The 17,579-nt window shown below is 38.7% G+C and overlaps 1 protein-coding gene across 3 annotated transcripts; it reads left to right on the forward strand.

The window, feature by feature from the left end:
- Positions 1 to 136: 136 nt before the first annotated feature.
- Positions 137 to 17,003, forward strand: LOC106701340 (zinc finger and SCAN domain-containing protein 16). Of its 3 annotated transcripts, XR_011462252.1 has the most exons (6): positions 137 to 862; positions 3,436 to 3,642; positions 4,398 to 4,867; positions 6,346 to 6,484; positions 13,822 to 13,945; positions 14,831 to 17,001. XR_011462252.1 is itself a non-coding variant. In XM_070361112.1 (5 exons), the coding sequence occupies exons 3-5, from the start codon at positions 4,481 to 4,483 to the stop codon at positions 13,833 to 13,835; spliced, it is 540 nt and encodes a 179-aa protein (XP_070217213.1). In that variant the 5' UTR covers positions 137 to 862; positions 3,436 to 3,642; positions 4,398 to 4,480; the 3' UTR covers positions 13,836 to 17,003. The 3 variants fall into 3 exon arrangements, 2 of the variants coding, with proteins under 2 accessions (XP_070217213.1, XP_014337077.2); XM_070361112.1 differs by having other exon boundaries at positions 13,822 to 17,003; XM_014481591.2 differs by lacking the exons at positions 13,822 to 13,945; positions 14,831 to 17,001 and adding an exon at positions 10,270 to 13,815.
- Positions 17,004 to 17,579: the final 576 nt, after the last annotated feature.

Here is a 17,579-nt window from a genome sequence, read left to right on the forward strand (position 1 = left end):
ATGATTCTTTAATAGTTTTGTGTTTGTGTTTTTGTTTGTTTGTTTGTTTGTTTTTCAGTTATTTAGTATTGACTTATATTTATAAATTTCTTGAATGAATTTTGGAACTAATGGTTTTTCATTAAGATTTTTAAAAATTTCAGTAGCATACTTATTTCCTCACCTGCTATTATTTGATGAGGAGATACTGATATTATCTGATGAGGAAACATTGATAATTTTTCTCTCAGTTGGATTTACCATGGGTTTGTTGTTTTTATGGGCTTGTTTACAATGATTTCATTCTTAGATTTATTTATTAACATGACTTTTTTCTATTTTCTAATTGATTTACTTCTCCTTTTATTTTGATTTCTTCTCTAACCTTTTCCTTCGGGGTTTCTTCCTCATTCTTTTTCTGATTTCTTGAGTTGAATTCTTAGTTCATTTTGTTTCTGTTTAAACAATGAAAGCAAGTGAGTGTATATATCTACCAAGTACTGATTTTTTTTAGTTGTCAACTATTGTTTTCTCTGGGTTTTTATTTTGCTTTGTTTTGTTTGTTAGTCTTTCTGGGAGATAAACTAGAGGGGGAAGAGGGAAGGCTCTCCTTGTCATACAGAAACTGTCTGCTTATGTCTTGGTAAAGAGGTCAGAGAGGCTTTATCCCAATAGAGGAAGGACATACCTAAGCCAACAGCAGAGACAGGATTTTAACAGGATATCGGTGACAATGGATGGAAGCCTCATTTTGGTGTTCAACCACTCAACCACAGCCAGTGCTCCAAAGGACTGGTGAGTTGATTCTCTGAAGCTGACGAGTGACTGAAGCCAGGGGTATCTGAAGAATACTCAGACCTACTCAGGAAGTTCATGGCCTGAGGTGAGGTTTGTGTTTGAAAACCTGGTAAAAGAATTTGATAGAACAAACATTAAATAAGGAAGGAGAGACATGCTAATAGTCTGTCATGCACTGAAGGGGAAACAAAAATACTTAAGCATTTTCTAGGTTTTCTACTTGCTCAATTGGCTATGCGAGACATATTATGCAGAGCAAGGGTTATCCTTTGTCTAAATTTTATAAAGCTTACCTGATAATTCATTTTACACCCTTTCTAAATGTTCCACCTAGGTTTACTTGATTACTTATATTTACCCTTCAGAAGCACAGGGAAGTTGGATCTGATTTTCATCTTAAAGGAGTTAACGTTCTTTTACAGAATAACTTATCAGACAAAGAGTTTCAGAGAAAAGAGATATTGCAAACAGGAAAATTATTTGTAAGTTGTGAAAAATAAGGTTTTAAAAAATTATCTTTTTCTGTTTACACTAGTATTAGGCTTTTATAAAAAAATTAAATATAGTGTATAAAAAAAAAGTGCTGGTTCTCTGTAAGTTTATCCCAAGTGATAATCATTGAGAACACATTTAAGATGATTATTTTACAAAAATGATCAGATCATATACTGTTTGTTTACTCATATGCCTTTAGCATCTTGTAGTTTTTACTTTTAAAAATGATTGAGCATGTAGAAATTAAAATTCCCAAATGTTAGATGTTTGGGTTTTCCAATATAAAAAATGTTTGTGTACATGTTCAAACATTTGTAAAACTATTTTATATGGATAATTCAAAGCTAAGTTGCTGGATCAAGAGGTATGGACATACTAATTTTAACAGCTCTTGCCTTCCAAAAATATACAACTGACAGTGCCTCTATTTCCACATACTTCTCAATATTGAATATTATCAATCTTTGTCTTTCATAATCTTCAGGATTTTAGAAATCTCATTGTTTTAATGTAAATTCTTTATCAATTTTGAATACGTTTTAACAGTCATTGTTGTCGATCAAAAACTGTTATAAAAATGCTGACTTATGTCCTTTGCCAATTTTTCTATTGGCTTGTTTTCTTTTCTTTTTCAGGGATCTTTGCTTATTAGGAAAATCAGCCCTGTGTCTTTTGAGATGTGTGGCATATTATATTTTATATATATATGTGTGTGTGTGTACACACACACACTGAGCTTATATTTTAGGGGGTTTTTTTCCCCCATTCAAAAATTCTAAATTTTTACATCACCAGTTCTATTTATCTTTCTCTTCGTGACTTTTCAGTTATGTCTTTAGGGTCTTTATGCCACACTTCCCCACTCCAAGGTAGCAGTAGTTTCACACTTACAAGTTCATCTTTAAGACAGCAGGCAGAGAAATCTTTTTAATGCCTAAGTCTGATCATGCTACTCCTCTGCTCAGAAATTCTGAATGGCTTCTCCTTTTGGAGTACAAAGTAATATCCTTAGACTCACCGACAATCACATTTCTCTCTCTTTACTCCCAACACCCTTTTGTTCCTTCAGCTCCAGACACAGAAATCTCCTTCCTGTTCTTAGATTATTTCAAACACAGTTCACTCTCAGCCTTTGCATTTTCTAACCCTCTCCCAGAAACACCTTTGCCTCTGATGGCTCATTTACTCATCTTCCTGAGTCTTTGCTCAGAAGTCAGTGTACTGGTGAGGTCCTTGGTGACCACCCTATTAGAATTGCATTACTACTTCATTCTCATCCCAAACTCCATATTTTCTTTATTTTCTCCTGAGTACTAACATCTACCACCTAACAATATATTTTTCTTGTTTATTGCCTGCCTCACTCCCCATCCTTTCTGCCGCCCCCCCAACCCCCCAAATTATAAATTCCATGAAGTCAAAGGCATTGTTCTGCTTTAAACTAAAGTTCCAGCTTGCAGAACATTGCCTGGTGTGGTAGGTGAATAAGCAATATTTGTGAAAGAAAGAGAAGAAGGAAAAAAAAACACCTAAGCTTTCTTACCCATCATATTAGTAAAGATCAAAATATTTTGTAACATTATGTTGACAAGTATAGGTTAACATCACAAGTGGGTTCCAAGATTAGTAATTTGGCAGTAACAAAAATACAAATGCTCCAACTCTGTGCTCTAGTAAATTCTTAGCTCTAGAAATATATACTATGGATATACCCTTATACACAAGAAGTTATGTGCAGAGTAATTTATTGAAAAAGAAAACAACCTACATAACCACCAACAGGGTCATTATTAATAAATTATGGCATAGTTGAACCCTATGTGATTATTTTTCTTTAAAAGAAAAAAGAGCAAAATGAAAGAAGTCTTTTATGTACAAAATCCAGAATCAATTAGTAGAAGGAAAAAAAGTTGCAGAACTGCTACTGTGTGTGTGTGTGTGTGTGTGTGTGTGTAATTTACAATGTATTAATTTTAGGTGTATAGCAGTGATTCAGTTATTTACATATATATATATATACACACACACACATTTTTCAGATTCGTTTCCACTATAGGTCATAATTCTTTATAAATATTGAACCCCTGTGAATGCATTACATATTCATATTGTTTAATAATTGAGTCAAAAAATTTGAGAGGGAATTTTTTTTTTTTTTTAAAGCGAAGAAAACTTCAGCCAGCGCTGAAGTCCCATAAATCAAATGTTCACAAGTGGGGTCCTCCGCGAGCTAAAACTGACTAGCTCCACCGAGGCGAGGCTTCCTAGAGCGGCCCGGAAGTGCCTGGCTGAAAGCAGCGGAGCGTCGATTGGTCAGTCAGTCTTTGTTCGTGCCGCCCCAAAGAACGCTAGCTGTTCTCCAGGCGTGAGGTGAGTCTCTCCCGGCTCCTGAGGAGGGGACAGGGCACAGTTGTAGGCAGCAACCCCCTCCCCACACCTCCCCCTTCCAGGCTGCCTCTTCAAACAGCTACGAGGGAGGACTAGGGCTTACATGCCCGGAGGACGGAGCTAAAGGGGAACACTGATTGTGAGCTGCTCTGCGAGGGTACTCTTATAACCCTCTTCCTAAATTGGAGCATGTACCCCCACAACCACTGAATCCTACGGACCGGTCCACCTCAGGTTGTGGAATGAAAAAGCTTCTTAACAAATACTCAGCGTTTACTCAATGCTTGCTGCCAGGCCAAGGGCTTTGCCTACTTATTTACACATCAACCCTATGAGAAACCTGAGAATTTTTACAGATGAGGATCTAGTAACTTGCTTTAAATTACACAACAGCCCAGATTCAAATTCATGCTCCTGCTTCAGTGTTCTTATTTACAGCCTCATATCAGACTGTTTGGGCTTCTCTGGTGGCTCAGACGGTAAAGAATTTGCCTGCAATGCAGGAGATCCAGGTTCAATCCTTTGGTAGGGAAGATCCCCTGGAGAAGGGAATGGCAACCCACTCCAGTATTCTTGCCCGGAGAATCTCATGGACAGAAGAGCCTGGTGGGCTACAGTCCATGGGATTGAAAAGAGTCGGACATGACTGAGCAACAGATTGTTTACTCAGTTCTGGTAGCTTCCTTTTATTAGTGTTTGTGTTCACAGCAGTTATTGTCATTTCTCTATGGCAATAGGTTTTTCTCTGAGACAAGATTCTGAGAGATTCCCCTTGACTCAGTCCCAGATAGAGGATTAATCTCCTGAAAAACAGCCCAGAATGACCACATTTCTGGAACTTGAAGAACAAAAAAGACTTCTAATAGTTAAAGCAGAAGACCATTACAGGGGACAGGACTCCATCTCACAAAAGTCCAGTCCTCACAGAAGGGAACTCTTCAGGCAGCACTTCAGGAAGCTCTGCTATCGGGATGCACCTGGACCCCGTGAAGCTCTTATCCAGCTCTGGGACCTTTGCCGCCAGTGGCTGAGGCCAGAATGCCACACAAAAGAGCAGATTTTAGACCTGCTGGTGCTTGAACAATTCCTGAGCATTCTCCCCAGGGACCTGCAAGCATGGGTGCAGGCACACCATCCAGAGACTGGAGAGGAGGCGGTGATTGTGCTGGAGGATCTGGAGAGAGAGCTTGATGAACCTCGAAAGCAGGTGGGAAGGCGGTAATCATTTGCCTATGAGTTTTCAGGGTATATGCACCCAGCGGAGGCAAAAGGCATATGCAAGAATACCTGAAAATATTTTAATATGTTACCCTAGGGAAGAACAAGGCTTAGGGACTGGCACTACCCGTGTCAAATAACTAAAGTGTGACTGAGTAAAAAGAGACACTAGGCCAATTCTGTCAGTTTGGAAGGCTAGGATCAGTGAGAAGCTATAGGAAGGCAAATAGGTGTCAGAGGAAAACAAAGAATTTTCTAATATTCATGGTTACCTATACACAAAATGCTTCCCTGGTGGCTCAGATGGTAAAGAATCTGCCTGCAATGCAGGAGAGACCTGGGTTCAGTCCCTGAGTTGGGAAGATTCTCTGGAGGATGGCATGGCAACCCACTCCAGTATTCTTGCCTGGAGAATCCCCATGGACAGAGATGCCTGGTGGGCTACAGTCCACGGGGTAGCAAACAGTGGAACATGACTGAGCGACTAAGCACAACACATACATAAAATAGGCTACCTTGTAATAAAAAACTCCCCTTTGAGGAGGGGTTCAAGTAGATAACAAGGATATTGCAGAACAGCACTGTCTGTGACCCATTCACATTTAATACCTATAATTAAATATACATTTAATATATGGTAATTAAATATGAGCATATATGTAATTTAAATTTTTAGTACCCACATTTGTGAAATATATTTACCAAAAATATGTAATCATGCAATCAATATTAAACATGAGGTATTTTACATTCTTTTTTTTCAGTTTTCAAAATTTGTATGTATTTTATATATCTCAATTTGTATTAGCTATATTTCAGGTGCTCAGTAACCACATTTGACTAGTGGCTATCATCCTGGACCACACAGTTATAGAAGCTGCTGCTGCTGCTAAGTTGCTTCAGTCGTGTCCGATCCTGTGCAACCCCATAGACAGCAGCCCACCAGGCTCCTCTCTCCCTGGGATTCTCCAGGCAAGAACACTGGAGTGGGTTTGCCATTTCCTTCTCCAATGCATGAGAGTGAAAAGTGAAAGTGAAGTCACTCAGTCGTGTCCGACTCTTCGCGACCCCATGGACTGTAGCCAACCAGGCTCCTCCATCCATGGGATTTTCCAGGCAAGAGTACTGGAGTGGGTTGCCATTTCCTTCTCCTAGTTTTAGAAGGAATGCCCCCATTTGGTGGAAGTTGAGTTCAATGATATTTAAGGTATCTCAAGTCCCAAGACTATGATTCTGGGCCTCTGCAGATCACTGTTAGAGACACTGAATTTTACTCTCCAGTGTCCTGAAGTGTAGATTAGCCTCTGTCTCGTTTTTAGTCATTATTGCCATTTGCAGTTAAATGACAATTTGTCCTCTTTTCTGTGGCCCTGGTTCCTGGCACATTTCTTCTGATCTAGCTCTGAAGTTCTTTCTGTTCTTTCACAAAATCTACTTTACACACCAAACATACTTCATTTTTCCCAGGTTCCAGGCAATTCAGAAAGACAGGACACACTTTTGGACAAGTTGGCCCCCTTGAGAAGGCCACATGAGTCATTGACTATCCAGCTTCATCCCAAGAAGACCTGTCAGGAGCAGAAATCTGGGGAGGCCCAAAGGAATGGTAATGTACAGGCGTTTGTATATATGAAGGAAGAGCTGGTTCCTTAGAGATGAGCTTCTTCATTTTCTTCTTCTCCTTTTTAAGTTTTTCTGCTTGTCCTTCACTTCATTGTGGAAGATTTTATCTCCCTTCCTCCCTTGACCTTATCATTAGACTTAGGTGCTATTTTTTAATGAGTCTTATGGGCAGGGGTTTCAGGAGGTAGAAGCTGAAAGATTCAGACCATTTTAATAAGCTTTAGTAAGCTTAACTTTATGGAATCTTCACTTATGTTCTGTAAGAAGCCATATAATAAGTTTCTCTCCTCACCTTTGGGAGATGACAGGACATGCACTTATAAAATAGTACACAATAATAATTAACATGTCAACATGCTAAATTCTATTGTGTATAACACAGGTTATTATTATGATGATTAATGGCTTGTCTGTGCAAAACTTTAAATTCTAGATGGTCTTTCCTTATGTTTTTATACAAATACTTCTGGACAGTTTCACTCTGCTTCTCATTAGTGTTAAGTCCAGAAAAATACACACTTACTATACCTAAAATTGTAGAGGTTTACGTATGTGCTGCTACCAAAATATTCCATTTCAAGAGAATACTATGCAGTTAAAATATGAATTGTATTTTCTAATTCTAATCAGCTGAAAGATGCCTCATAAAATCTAGCTATCCTGTGAGGCCTGTGGATTCTTAGGGAAGTCCATTTTGTCTGCATTGAACAGTGTGAATATGACTTTTTTCTAAAGTACCACCCTGGCAACTTTTTTAATCTATATACCCCCCAACCAGGCTCCCCACCAAAAAACAGACAAGGGAAGAACAAAACAACTATCACACACACACACACACAAACCCTGTAGAAATCACAGGAAATACATTTGAAGAAATGCCTCTCAACTTTATTAAAATAATATAATATCTGGTCCAAATCCTCATTTTACAGTTGAACAGATATACCCACAGTGGCTATGACTTTTCCAAGTTTCCATAGGAGTCACAGGGAGAGCTGGGGCTCCTGCCTACTAGTCCAGAACAATATTTTAAAACCATCATAGTAATAACCCAATAAAGCCAGTGTCTTTTAAAATAAATTTATTATTAAATAGACCTTTTTATGCAGGATCTTGTTTTAAAATTTTCATTCTATCCATATCAGCAAGATTATGAATATTATCTGTTGGCTAGGATAATGAAACTCAGCTCTGTAAACATAACTTGGAATTATAAGTGAGGTCATTTAATACAGAATTATCTTCATATATGAGAGAACTTGGAGAACTGAGTGTCTTGCAGTTCTTTCTAACACATTGTCAGGTATTTCAAAGGAAACTTTTTGGATATGCTATTAACCCACAACACTGACTCTCTGGTAGAAGTGATAGTCTCCCTAACTTTGTTCCTGTTTCACTTCACTCAGCATTTAACCTTGTCCTTTCCCTCTATACTGTCAACCAAGTTGTACATATGGTAATCAGATGATTTTTATGGACATATCCTCATCCCAGTGACCAGCAGGACTGGGCTCATCTGGAGTGATAAGGCAATTCATGGATGTACCAAAATAAAATTGGAAGAATAGCCCTGGCAGAAGATGCAAAAATGAAATAGTCCTAATCTTGTCTCTGAAACAGGATCACCTTATATCATATTAGCCTGGGATTAGCTGGCAATTAGAAAAGATACATCAACAGAGCCCTGAAATTCCAGTTGGCCAAGTAAACTGCAGGTCCCTGAGATGAGTAAAGTTCACATTTGACAGTTTCCATACAATTTTCTTTACATTGTTTAATTGCAGATATAATGGAGAGGGTTATAATTTGAATTGCTAACCCTATATATTTTTTTGTAATTCTTTTGAAGTCTTGGTGAGGGATTTTCTCCAGACTTTTCTTGAAGTCATGGGAGAGAGATTCATCCTAAAGACTGGTAGATTCCTCTGAAGGTAGTAACTGACCACAGGTGCAAACTCTTTGTGTTCTTTAAAAAAAAAAAAAAAAAAACTCATCTTCATCAGTAAGCCACCAAAAACCAACTGTCAGTGCCTCCAGTATGTAAAAGCAGCAACTGAGCCAAGGTGTTGATGTTTGAAAACACTTTCTTAATGGTATGGTGGTATCTCTAATTTCCATGATTTGTTTAATGATCATTAACCTACTAACTTAGCAATACTTCTGCCACACATTATAATTTTCCACATGCTTTATCATACATTTCCTCATCTAATCAAACAATAGGTAAGGAGGAGGGTACAGAGATGATATGGAACCAAATGGTTATGATCTGCCAACATTTAAAGAGTTTTCAGTAGAGCCAGGACTGAAATCTTGACCTTCTGGCTCTAATCCAGTCCTTTTATTCTAGCCAGAGATAAAATGGTATTTAGATTCCAAAACAATATTATTTTAGAGCAAATAATCAAACTTAAAAAAAAAAATCTATTGCCTGATTAAAAATATGTATTGTAAAGAAGAAGGTAAAATTTGAGGAAGATTTGGTAGCAAGAGGATATTGTGATGACAGTGAAAAGTGGAGTTCACTCAGTCCAGAGCCAGTGTTTTCCATACCCAGCCCAGGCATTGAAATGTTCTGGTAGTTCTTGCTGTTTCTCCCGTCATGCCGAGTGGACCACTGTAAACCATGTGATTAAATGATTGTTGCACAGTTGGGATTCCTAGACCTGTTGAGATGGAGGTTTCAGCATAACCAAACAGATGACATCCAACATTAGACCACATAGGATTACCCCCTCCAAATCATTAAAACACCTACTTACTTATAAAATTTATTGACTACTTGCTGTGTGTCAAGTTCCATGCTAAGCTTGGGATTGAGGATATGGGATTGGGAAGAGGGAAAAGAGCACATCCAATTTAGGAGGTTAGGGAAGACTTCCTGGAGGAGACAGCATTTGAGATGGACCTTGAATAATAGGTAGGTCAGTGGCTCTCAAAGTGTGGTCTCTAGACCAGCAGTATCTATCATACCAAGAACTGCAAATTCCTGGGCTGCACTCCAGCCTTATCAGATCAGAAGCCCTGGTGGTAGGGAGCCCAGCGATCTGTTTTGTTAAGCCATCCAGATGATTCTGATGCACAATAAAGTTTGAGAACCACCAAGCTAGGATTTAGACAAGACGAGATGATAGCGAGGACATCAGTTTCAGAAGAAAGGATTCAACCCAGAACATATGCCAGACCATCTACTGTCACTTCCTGCTTATCTTCCTCCCTCTATTTATCCTGACCATGTTTTCTCTCCGCTTTTAGCTATTATTTATGCACACTTTGCTCCCTCGGTGGTTCCTACTCAGTACATTCCTCTCAAATCCCTCATCCCATTACCCTCTCCAATCACTTTTACTTGGTTTTACTCCCACTTACTACCTATGTTTCAGACTCCTTAAATTTCTCCCAAAGTACCTCCCTCACCTTCTTTGTTTTCTAATCTGTTTATCCTTCTTAATTATCATTGGTGTATCTGGAGTTCCCATTTACCACTCTGCGTTTGCATGTGATTGCCTTGTCCACATTTTTGCTTTTTCTTTTCCTCCTAGTTTATTCCCAAATAATAATTCTGATGTCATTCTTAGTGGCCTCTTTGTAAATTTCTTCCCTATATTGCCCATATATGTTTTGATGGTGCCATTTATCTAATTTGTGCATTGTATGTGATTTTTCATTTTTATAACATTTTTAATATTTACATGTTCTTTATTCCATGGGTTTCTTGCTTCTCAAACCTAGAATAGGACCTATTTGTATACTGTACATTTGTTACAGGTGATGAAACCAAGACTAACACTGAAGAGTTGTCCCAGAAGGAAGATAAATCCAAAGACATGGAATTCTTTGGGAAGATAAATGACAGACTTAACAAAGATATTCTTCAGTATCCTGAATCCAAAGATGCTTTTGAAAGTGAGGGCATTTTCAAGTGGCAACAGAGGAAAAGAAGATGCTATAAATGTGATGACTGTGGAAAAAGTTTCAGTCATAGCTCAGACCTTAGTAAACACAGGAGAACACACACTGGAGAAAAGCCCTATAAATGTGATGAATGTGGAAAATCTTTCATTCAACGCTCACATCTCATTGGACATCATAGAGTACACAGTGGGGTGAAACCCTATAAATGTAAAGAATGTGGGAAAGATTTCAGTGGGCGCACAGGTCTCATTCAGCATCAGAGAATCCACACAGGTGAAAAACCCTATGAATGTGATGAGTGTGGGAGGCCCTTCCGTGTAAGTTCAGCCCTTATTAGACATCAAAGAATTCATACAGCAAATAAACTCTACTAATATGGTGTAAGTAACAAAAGTTCTTTAGCCACTCAGGCCAAATTAGTTATCAGAGAAATCTACCTTGGAGACCTTGAGTATCCTAAATGTAGGCAAAGCTTCAATCATCATTAAAAATTGCTCTGGCATCAAAGAATCTACCTGAGTAAAATTTCCTTTTATTTCTAAATTTGTCTTAGAGTTGTACACCCTCAAAGTCTTAACATGAAAAGTAGTTTGGAGCATTGAGACCATGCTACCCTTTTTCAGTCTGATGCTGATTCCAGATTGTTACCACAGTGTCTACATCTGATCTTGACCAGAGGGCAAGGATAAGAGTCAGGGAGGTACAGAAAGATTTCAGGGCAGAGACAGCCTGGAGTGATAGTGGCAATAAAAGAAAGTCCAGTGGGACCTGAGATAACTGCTGCCATAAGGCAAAGGAGGCATGGTATTAAAGGAGATCTAAGTTGTTAGTACCATGAAGGATTAGTCAGTGCCCTAGTAAGTCTGTAGAAACCCACAAAAAATTGATGAGAGACGACCATTTGGAAAGAAGAGCTCTGAGTCCAATCACAGCCACAGTTTCTGGAAATGAAGATGTTATATGTTAGACACTGTAATCCAGAATCACTGGGTTCTAGCAGAAAGCCATCGTGGAATGATGGCACCTCTTCTAAAAGAACCCTAAACATGGAAGGCAGTTTCTCAAATTGTTGTGAAACATGTATCACTTCTCCCATCATTTTTGGAGGGAGGCAAGAACTTGTAGTTTTCATGAACTAGTAGAACAGACAGTGACAGTTAAGAGGCACCTAAAGGGAATATGGGGACAGTTCTTTCAGACACAGGTGGGGGTGGTGGTTAAACTGGTGATTCTGAATGGGGAAGCAATAGCTATGAAGGGAAGAAATGGTTGACGGTTGGGGAGGAGGAGATGTCAGAGGTATGCACAGGCATTGGTGAAGAGAGAGGAAACAAGATAGAACAGAAAGGGATGGAATGAAAAGAGAATGATAAAAAAGGAATAAAGGTATAAGGAAAGGAACAAAGATAAGAGATGGTGATGGGGAAGAGAAAAGGGTGACAATTCTAATATTGACATCAATTATATTTGAAACTGTGGGGCACATGTCACAAGTCATGCAAAGGTGAACAGATAGCTTATCCCAAGGTCATTGAGTCATACATGCACATGTTATTTATGTTATCTTTATTGAGTCCACAGTCTCATCCTGAGCATGAAATTATTTATAGTCTAACCAAAAAGTCCATCAACAGTGAAAACCTACTAGAAACTTTGAAATGCTTCAAAACAACCTGTTCTCCTCTTAGTAATATCGCAAGAGAGATTAAGGTTCTAAAAGAATAGATCTCTCAGTCTTTCTTACTCAAATCCTCTAGAGCACAGTTTCTCAACCTTGGTTTTACTGACATTTTCACCCAGACGATTCCTTGTGAATTTGTCTCTGCACTATGGGATGTTTAGCAGTTTGCCTGGCCTCTACCCCTAGAGGCCACCAGCAGCCCCAACTTGTGACAAGCAAAAACTTAAGAGATGCAAATATTCCCTGAAAGGCAAAACCTTTCCCCTACCCCACCAGCCTAGTTGAAGAATCACTGCTGTGTAGGAAAATAATCTGATTTCCATGACTGTCCCACATCATATAAGATTCAATTTAGAAATATATATGACCAGCACTGCTAGACCATTTTTCTACCCCACAAAATGATTCCCAGAATACCTAAAATCTATGCAGCACACATGCTAAAGTAGTCTACTTTAGGAAGCCATACCTCACTTAGTTTTGAGCATCAGAGGAATCTCCTCAAATATGACCTGTATAAAGAGCTTACAATTGCATTTTTCTAGACCTTCTTCCCTCTACCATACTTCTGATACTACCCTCTCCTTTGCCCCTTTTGATCCAACAATGAACAGACATTTTATCCTTTAACTATCTGTGCTGTCCAATACATTAGCCACTACGTACATGTGGCTATTTAGCACTTGAAAGATGGCTATGCAACTGAGGAACTAAATTTTTTTTCACTTTAATTTAAATTTAAAAACTGATACTCAATTCAGATATTGGAAAACCTTTAAGTATGTTTAGAGTAATTTGTGTATAGGAATCTATTTTTTCCACTGAATTTTATGCCATCTCAATATAGATCAAGTAGTTCCAATGAAAATTTAATAACAATTGAGATGTGTAATAAGTGTAAACACTGGCTTTCAAAGACTTAGAATGAAAAAAGGTATTAACTTTCATTTATAAGTTTAGATTTTAAAATAATATTTTGGACATACTGGTTTAAATAAAATATAATAAAATTAATTTCATCTGTCTTTTAACATTTTTAATGTGGCTACTAGAAAACTTAAAATTACATAGGTGGATCACATTACATTCCTATTTATTGGAAAACACTGATCAAGATCTCATTCTCAGGGCAGGTCCAATTCACTACTGTATTCCAAACCACCTCAATTCTGTACAGCTAAGTTCTGCTGTGCCAAAGACTATACCTATTTCTTTTTATTCGTTAATCTAATAAGTATTTGCTTAGTGCATGCTGTGTTCCAACCCTCTCTTCTAGGTATTGGGGCTATAGCAAGATAAGATCCCTACTTATATAAGCCTACATTACAGTAAAGGGAGACAAGACATATCAAAGAGCATTAATGGTATGTGGAATATATAACAATGAACTGAAACAGAGTGACTGACTACTACAAGTAATCAGAAAAGGCTTTTCCGGACAGCTGACATTTTAACTGAAATATAAATGTCCAGCCTTGGGAAGTTCTGCAGAAGACCATGCCAGGAAAAGTGAATAACTAATACAGCCTGTATGGTAGGAATGAATCTGATGTGTTTACAGGAAATGAAAGAAAGTCACTGGGTCTAAAGCACTAGCTTATAAGAAATGTATAAAGTTAGGCTAAAGAGGTGAGCAGGGGATATGTATTCTAAGCATGGGGCACCACTGGAAGGGAAAGACATGATCTGATTTATCTTTTTAAAAAACCCTTCTGGCCCTTTAGGGAACCAAGAGTGAGGAAAGAGAAGAAGTAAGAAAACCAGTCAAGAGCCTACTGCAGTAACCCAGATGAGAGAAGGCAGTGGCACTGACCAAAGTGGACATGAAGAGAAATAAACAGATTCAAGGTATATTTTGGAGATAAAGCCAGAACAATTTGCTAAAAGAAAAGAATGGTATACACCCCCTAAATTCTCACACAAGAAGATGTTTAAATACTGGGTTAAACATTTGAAATTCCATTTTTGTACAGTCAAATATCAGCAATTTCAAATGATTTAACTTAGTAGAAACAAAATAAGAACAGAGAAGAATCTAGAGAGAAATGGAACAGGAAAAAGGACTCTGAAATTGTGTAGGGGCCTAATTAATTTGTGAAATGAAAATCTGTATACTTTTCTCCTTAAAACTCTCTGTGGAAGGCACCCTTTGTTAAGCTCTTTGTCTAGACAGAAACTGTCAACAAACCTGATTCAGAACACTGCTATAATAACATGTCTCAGTACAAACTTTCTTCTGGATTGCACATTTCCTAAACTGGTAAAATCAGGTTATCAGTGAAAGGCAGTAGAGCAGAGGTTAAGAGAAGACTGCCTGGGTATGAATCTTTGCTTTTCCTGTTTCTAATTATATGACCTTGGCATATCCATTTTCTGTGCCTCATATCCCCCATCTGTAAAACAGTGGTAACATGCTGTCTACCTCAAAAAGTAGGAATTACACAAGGGACCAAATGTCTTGGGTTTAGAACAGTACCTGCACATAGTAAATACTGTTAGTATTAGGCTAGGCCAATAATACTTAAGTATTCTTAACTATTGTTAAGTCTTTTTGTTCATCAAAATGCATCATGTTCAGCATTTCTTCCCCTCAAAGCTGCTTAAACTAGTTGAGTGGTATTTTATCTTCATGAATTCACTGCAGCAACTGTTGCTGTTGTGTATGTGTTTTCCCGTAATGCTAACAATTACCCTAATTCTGAACTGCTCCTTAAACACCTAACCCAATTCCAGCCCGGACGGTCCCACCCAACGGAGAACATCATCCGCGTCGCCCTCACTTGGGCACTCACCCGCCAGCCCTCGTCTCCCGGCTGTTTCCAGCCCCTGGCACTGGGCCCAGCTCACAGTGCCGTTTACCTGGCCGCAGAAGCCGGCCCCGGGAGCTCTGGAACCTTTAGCTACCGGAAGTGGCCAGGACGCGTGAGAGCTCGAGGAAAGGGGCCGGTCTTTCCCGGATCCAGAAGCACTGAGGGTGGCCTGGGAAGGAGCTTAGGACCCCGGGTGGAGGAAGCGGAGAACTGTCTGAGGGATCCAAGAACTCCGTCATTTAAGTGGGTTCTTGAGAGGGAAAGGAAGTAGGTCATCTTTCCAACATGAACTTGAAATAAGTAATGTTCTTCTATTCCGTACCTTCTCTCATTTTCGCTGTTTTACACACCTCATTTTTGGATTCCTAGAGAAGGCTTTCTGATTAAAGTAAAATCTGAGCCAGACCTTGAAGAATGGACAGAGTTTAGTTAAGTGCAGAGTAGTAGGAAATGTACTTCTACCAGAAGGGTCAGTATGAGCAAAAGTGTGATACTGAGTGAAATAGCAGATAGAATCAAGCCATCTTCTATTAAGTCAGACATTAAAGAGATTTGCAGAAATGTCAAATGATTCCACCCCTTTTACTTTTTTGGAAAATACAGATAAACTTCATAAAATATTAAAGTAACATAAAATATGTTACCTAACATGTAATGGGTACCTTACTGTTACTTTAAAGAAAAACTTTAATTCCTCAGCTTTAATTTCCAACACAGCAAAATCTTGTTTTATATGACCCATGTAAACAAACTCTTTGGAGTCCTCACTAGTTTTTAAGAATATAAAAGGAGTCATGAGACCAAAATATTTGAGAATATGCTATTCCGTACACTATATGAAGTGATGCTTCTGAAACTAAAATGTAGAACAACTATGGAAAATGCAGGAACACCTTGAGGCCCTAGGTGTGGAAAATGTTTGGAGTCTTATTAGAAACATGTCATCTGCTTATACAAACAAGGAAAGTATGAGTGACCAGAGTCTTAACATTTTTTTGTGTTCTGGTGGGTCTTTCATTGCTGTTGGACCTAGTGACTCAGGAAGTTTAAAATATGTTCTAAACCCTGGTGTGGCTAATTCTAGTAGTGATTTAAAAGGGTTAAAAGTTTATTTTTCATAGTCAATAGATAATATATCTGTACCTGAAAAATTCAAGAAATGGTAGTGTTATGTTATTTTTAAATGTGGAGGTTAATAAAAAAGTAAACGGAAGGAGTTAAAGTGGTTGCCTCTGGGGAATAGATATTGATAACAAAAGGGAAGAGTGAGGCCTTGTGTTTATCACACCGTAAGCCTCAGAGTACTATTAATTTTATTTACTTTTTTAAAATGTCTTTTTATTAGCAAAATCCACAAATCAGATGTGCAACTCAATGAATTTTTATAATATGTGCAACCATGTAACTACAACGCCAACCCATAATAAACATTTTTTTATCTTCTGTCACCACAGATATTAATCTTGATATTAATTTTACTTAAATGCTCACACAAGGCTACTTTTATTCAACATGATAGGTAGGAAGTTAGACATGAGTAACTGGAGGGGAGGCCTGGCTGAAAGGGATGCAATCTGATCTCTAAACTCCATCCCAGACACATCCAGGAGAGTTCACAGATATGCTACAAAATAACCACAGAGACATTTCAACTCCTGTACATGGGTCCTAGGTACACAGTGGATACAAATGACCAGAGACTTCCCCAAGTAACCTTAGGCCATTCAGTTCAGTTCAGTCTCTCAGTCAGGTCGGACTCTTTGCGACCCCATGAATCGCAACATGCCAGACCTCCCTGTCCATCACCAACTCCTGGAATTCACTCAAACTCAACATCTATCAAGTCGGTGATGCCATCCAGCCATCTCATCTGCTGTTGTCCCCTTTTCCTCCTGCCCCCAATCCCTCCCAGCATCAGAGTCTTTTCCAATGAGTCAACTCTTCGCATGAGGTGGCCAAAGTACTGGAGTTTCAGCTTTAGCATCATTCCTTCCAAAGAACACCCAGGGCTGATCTCCTTTACAATGGACTGGTTGGATCTCCTTGCAGTCCAAGGGACTCTCAAGAGTCTTCTCCAACACCACAGTTCAAAAGCATCAATTCTTCAGTGCTCAGCTTTCTTCACAGTCCAACTCTCACATCCAAAAACATGACTACTGGAAAAACCATAGCCTTGACTAGACAGACCTTTGTTGGCAAGGTAATGTCTCTGCTTTTGAATATGCTATCTAGGTTGGTCATAACTTTCCTTCCAAGGAATAAGCGTCTTTTAATTTCATGGCTGCAATCACCATCTGCAGTGATTTTGGAGCCCCAAAAAATAAAGTCTGACACTGTTTCCCCATCGATTTGCCATGAAGTGATGGGACCAGATGCCATGATCTTATTTTTCTGAATGTTGAGCTTTAAGCCAACTTTTTCACTGTCCTCTTTCACTTTCATCAAGAGGCTTTTTAGTTCCTCTTCACTTTCTGCCATAAGGGTGGTGTCATCTGCATATCTGAGGTTGTTGATATTTCTCCCGGCAATCTTGATGCCAGCTTGTGCTTCTTCCAGCCCAATGTTTCTCATGATGTACTATGCATATAAGTTAAATAAGCAGGGTGACAATATACAGCCTTGACGTACTCCTTTTCCTATTTGGAACCAGTCTGTTGTTCCATGTCCAATTC

This window comes from Bos mutus, chromosome 23 (genome assembly GCF_027580195.1).
Source record: "Bos mutus isolate GX-2022 chromosome 23, NWIPB_WYAK_1.1, whole genome shotgun sequence".
NCBI classification, from domain to species: domain Eukaryota; kingdom Metazoa; phylum Chordata; class Mammalia; order Artiodactyla; family Bovidae; genus Bos; species Bos mutus.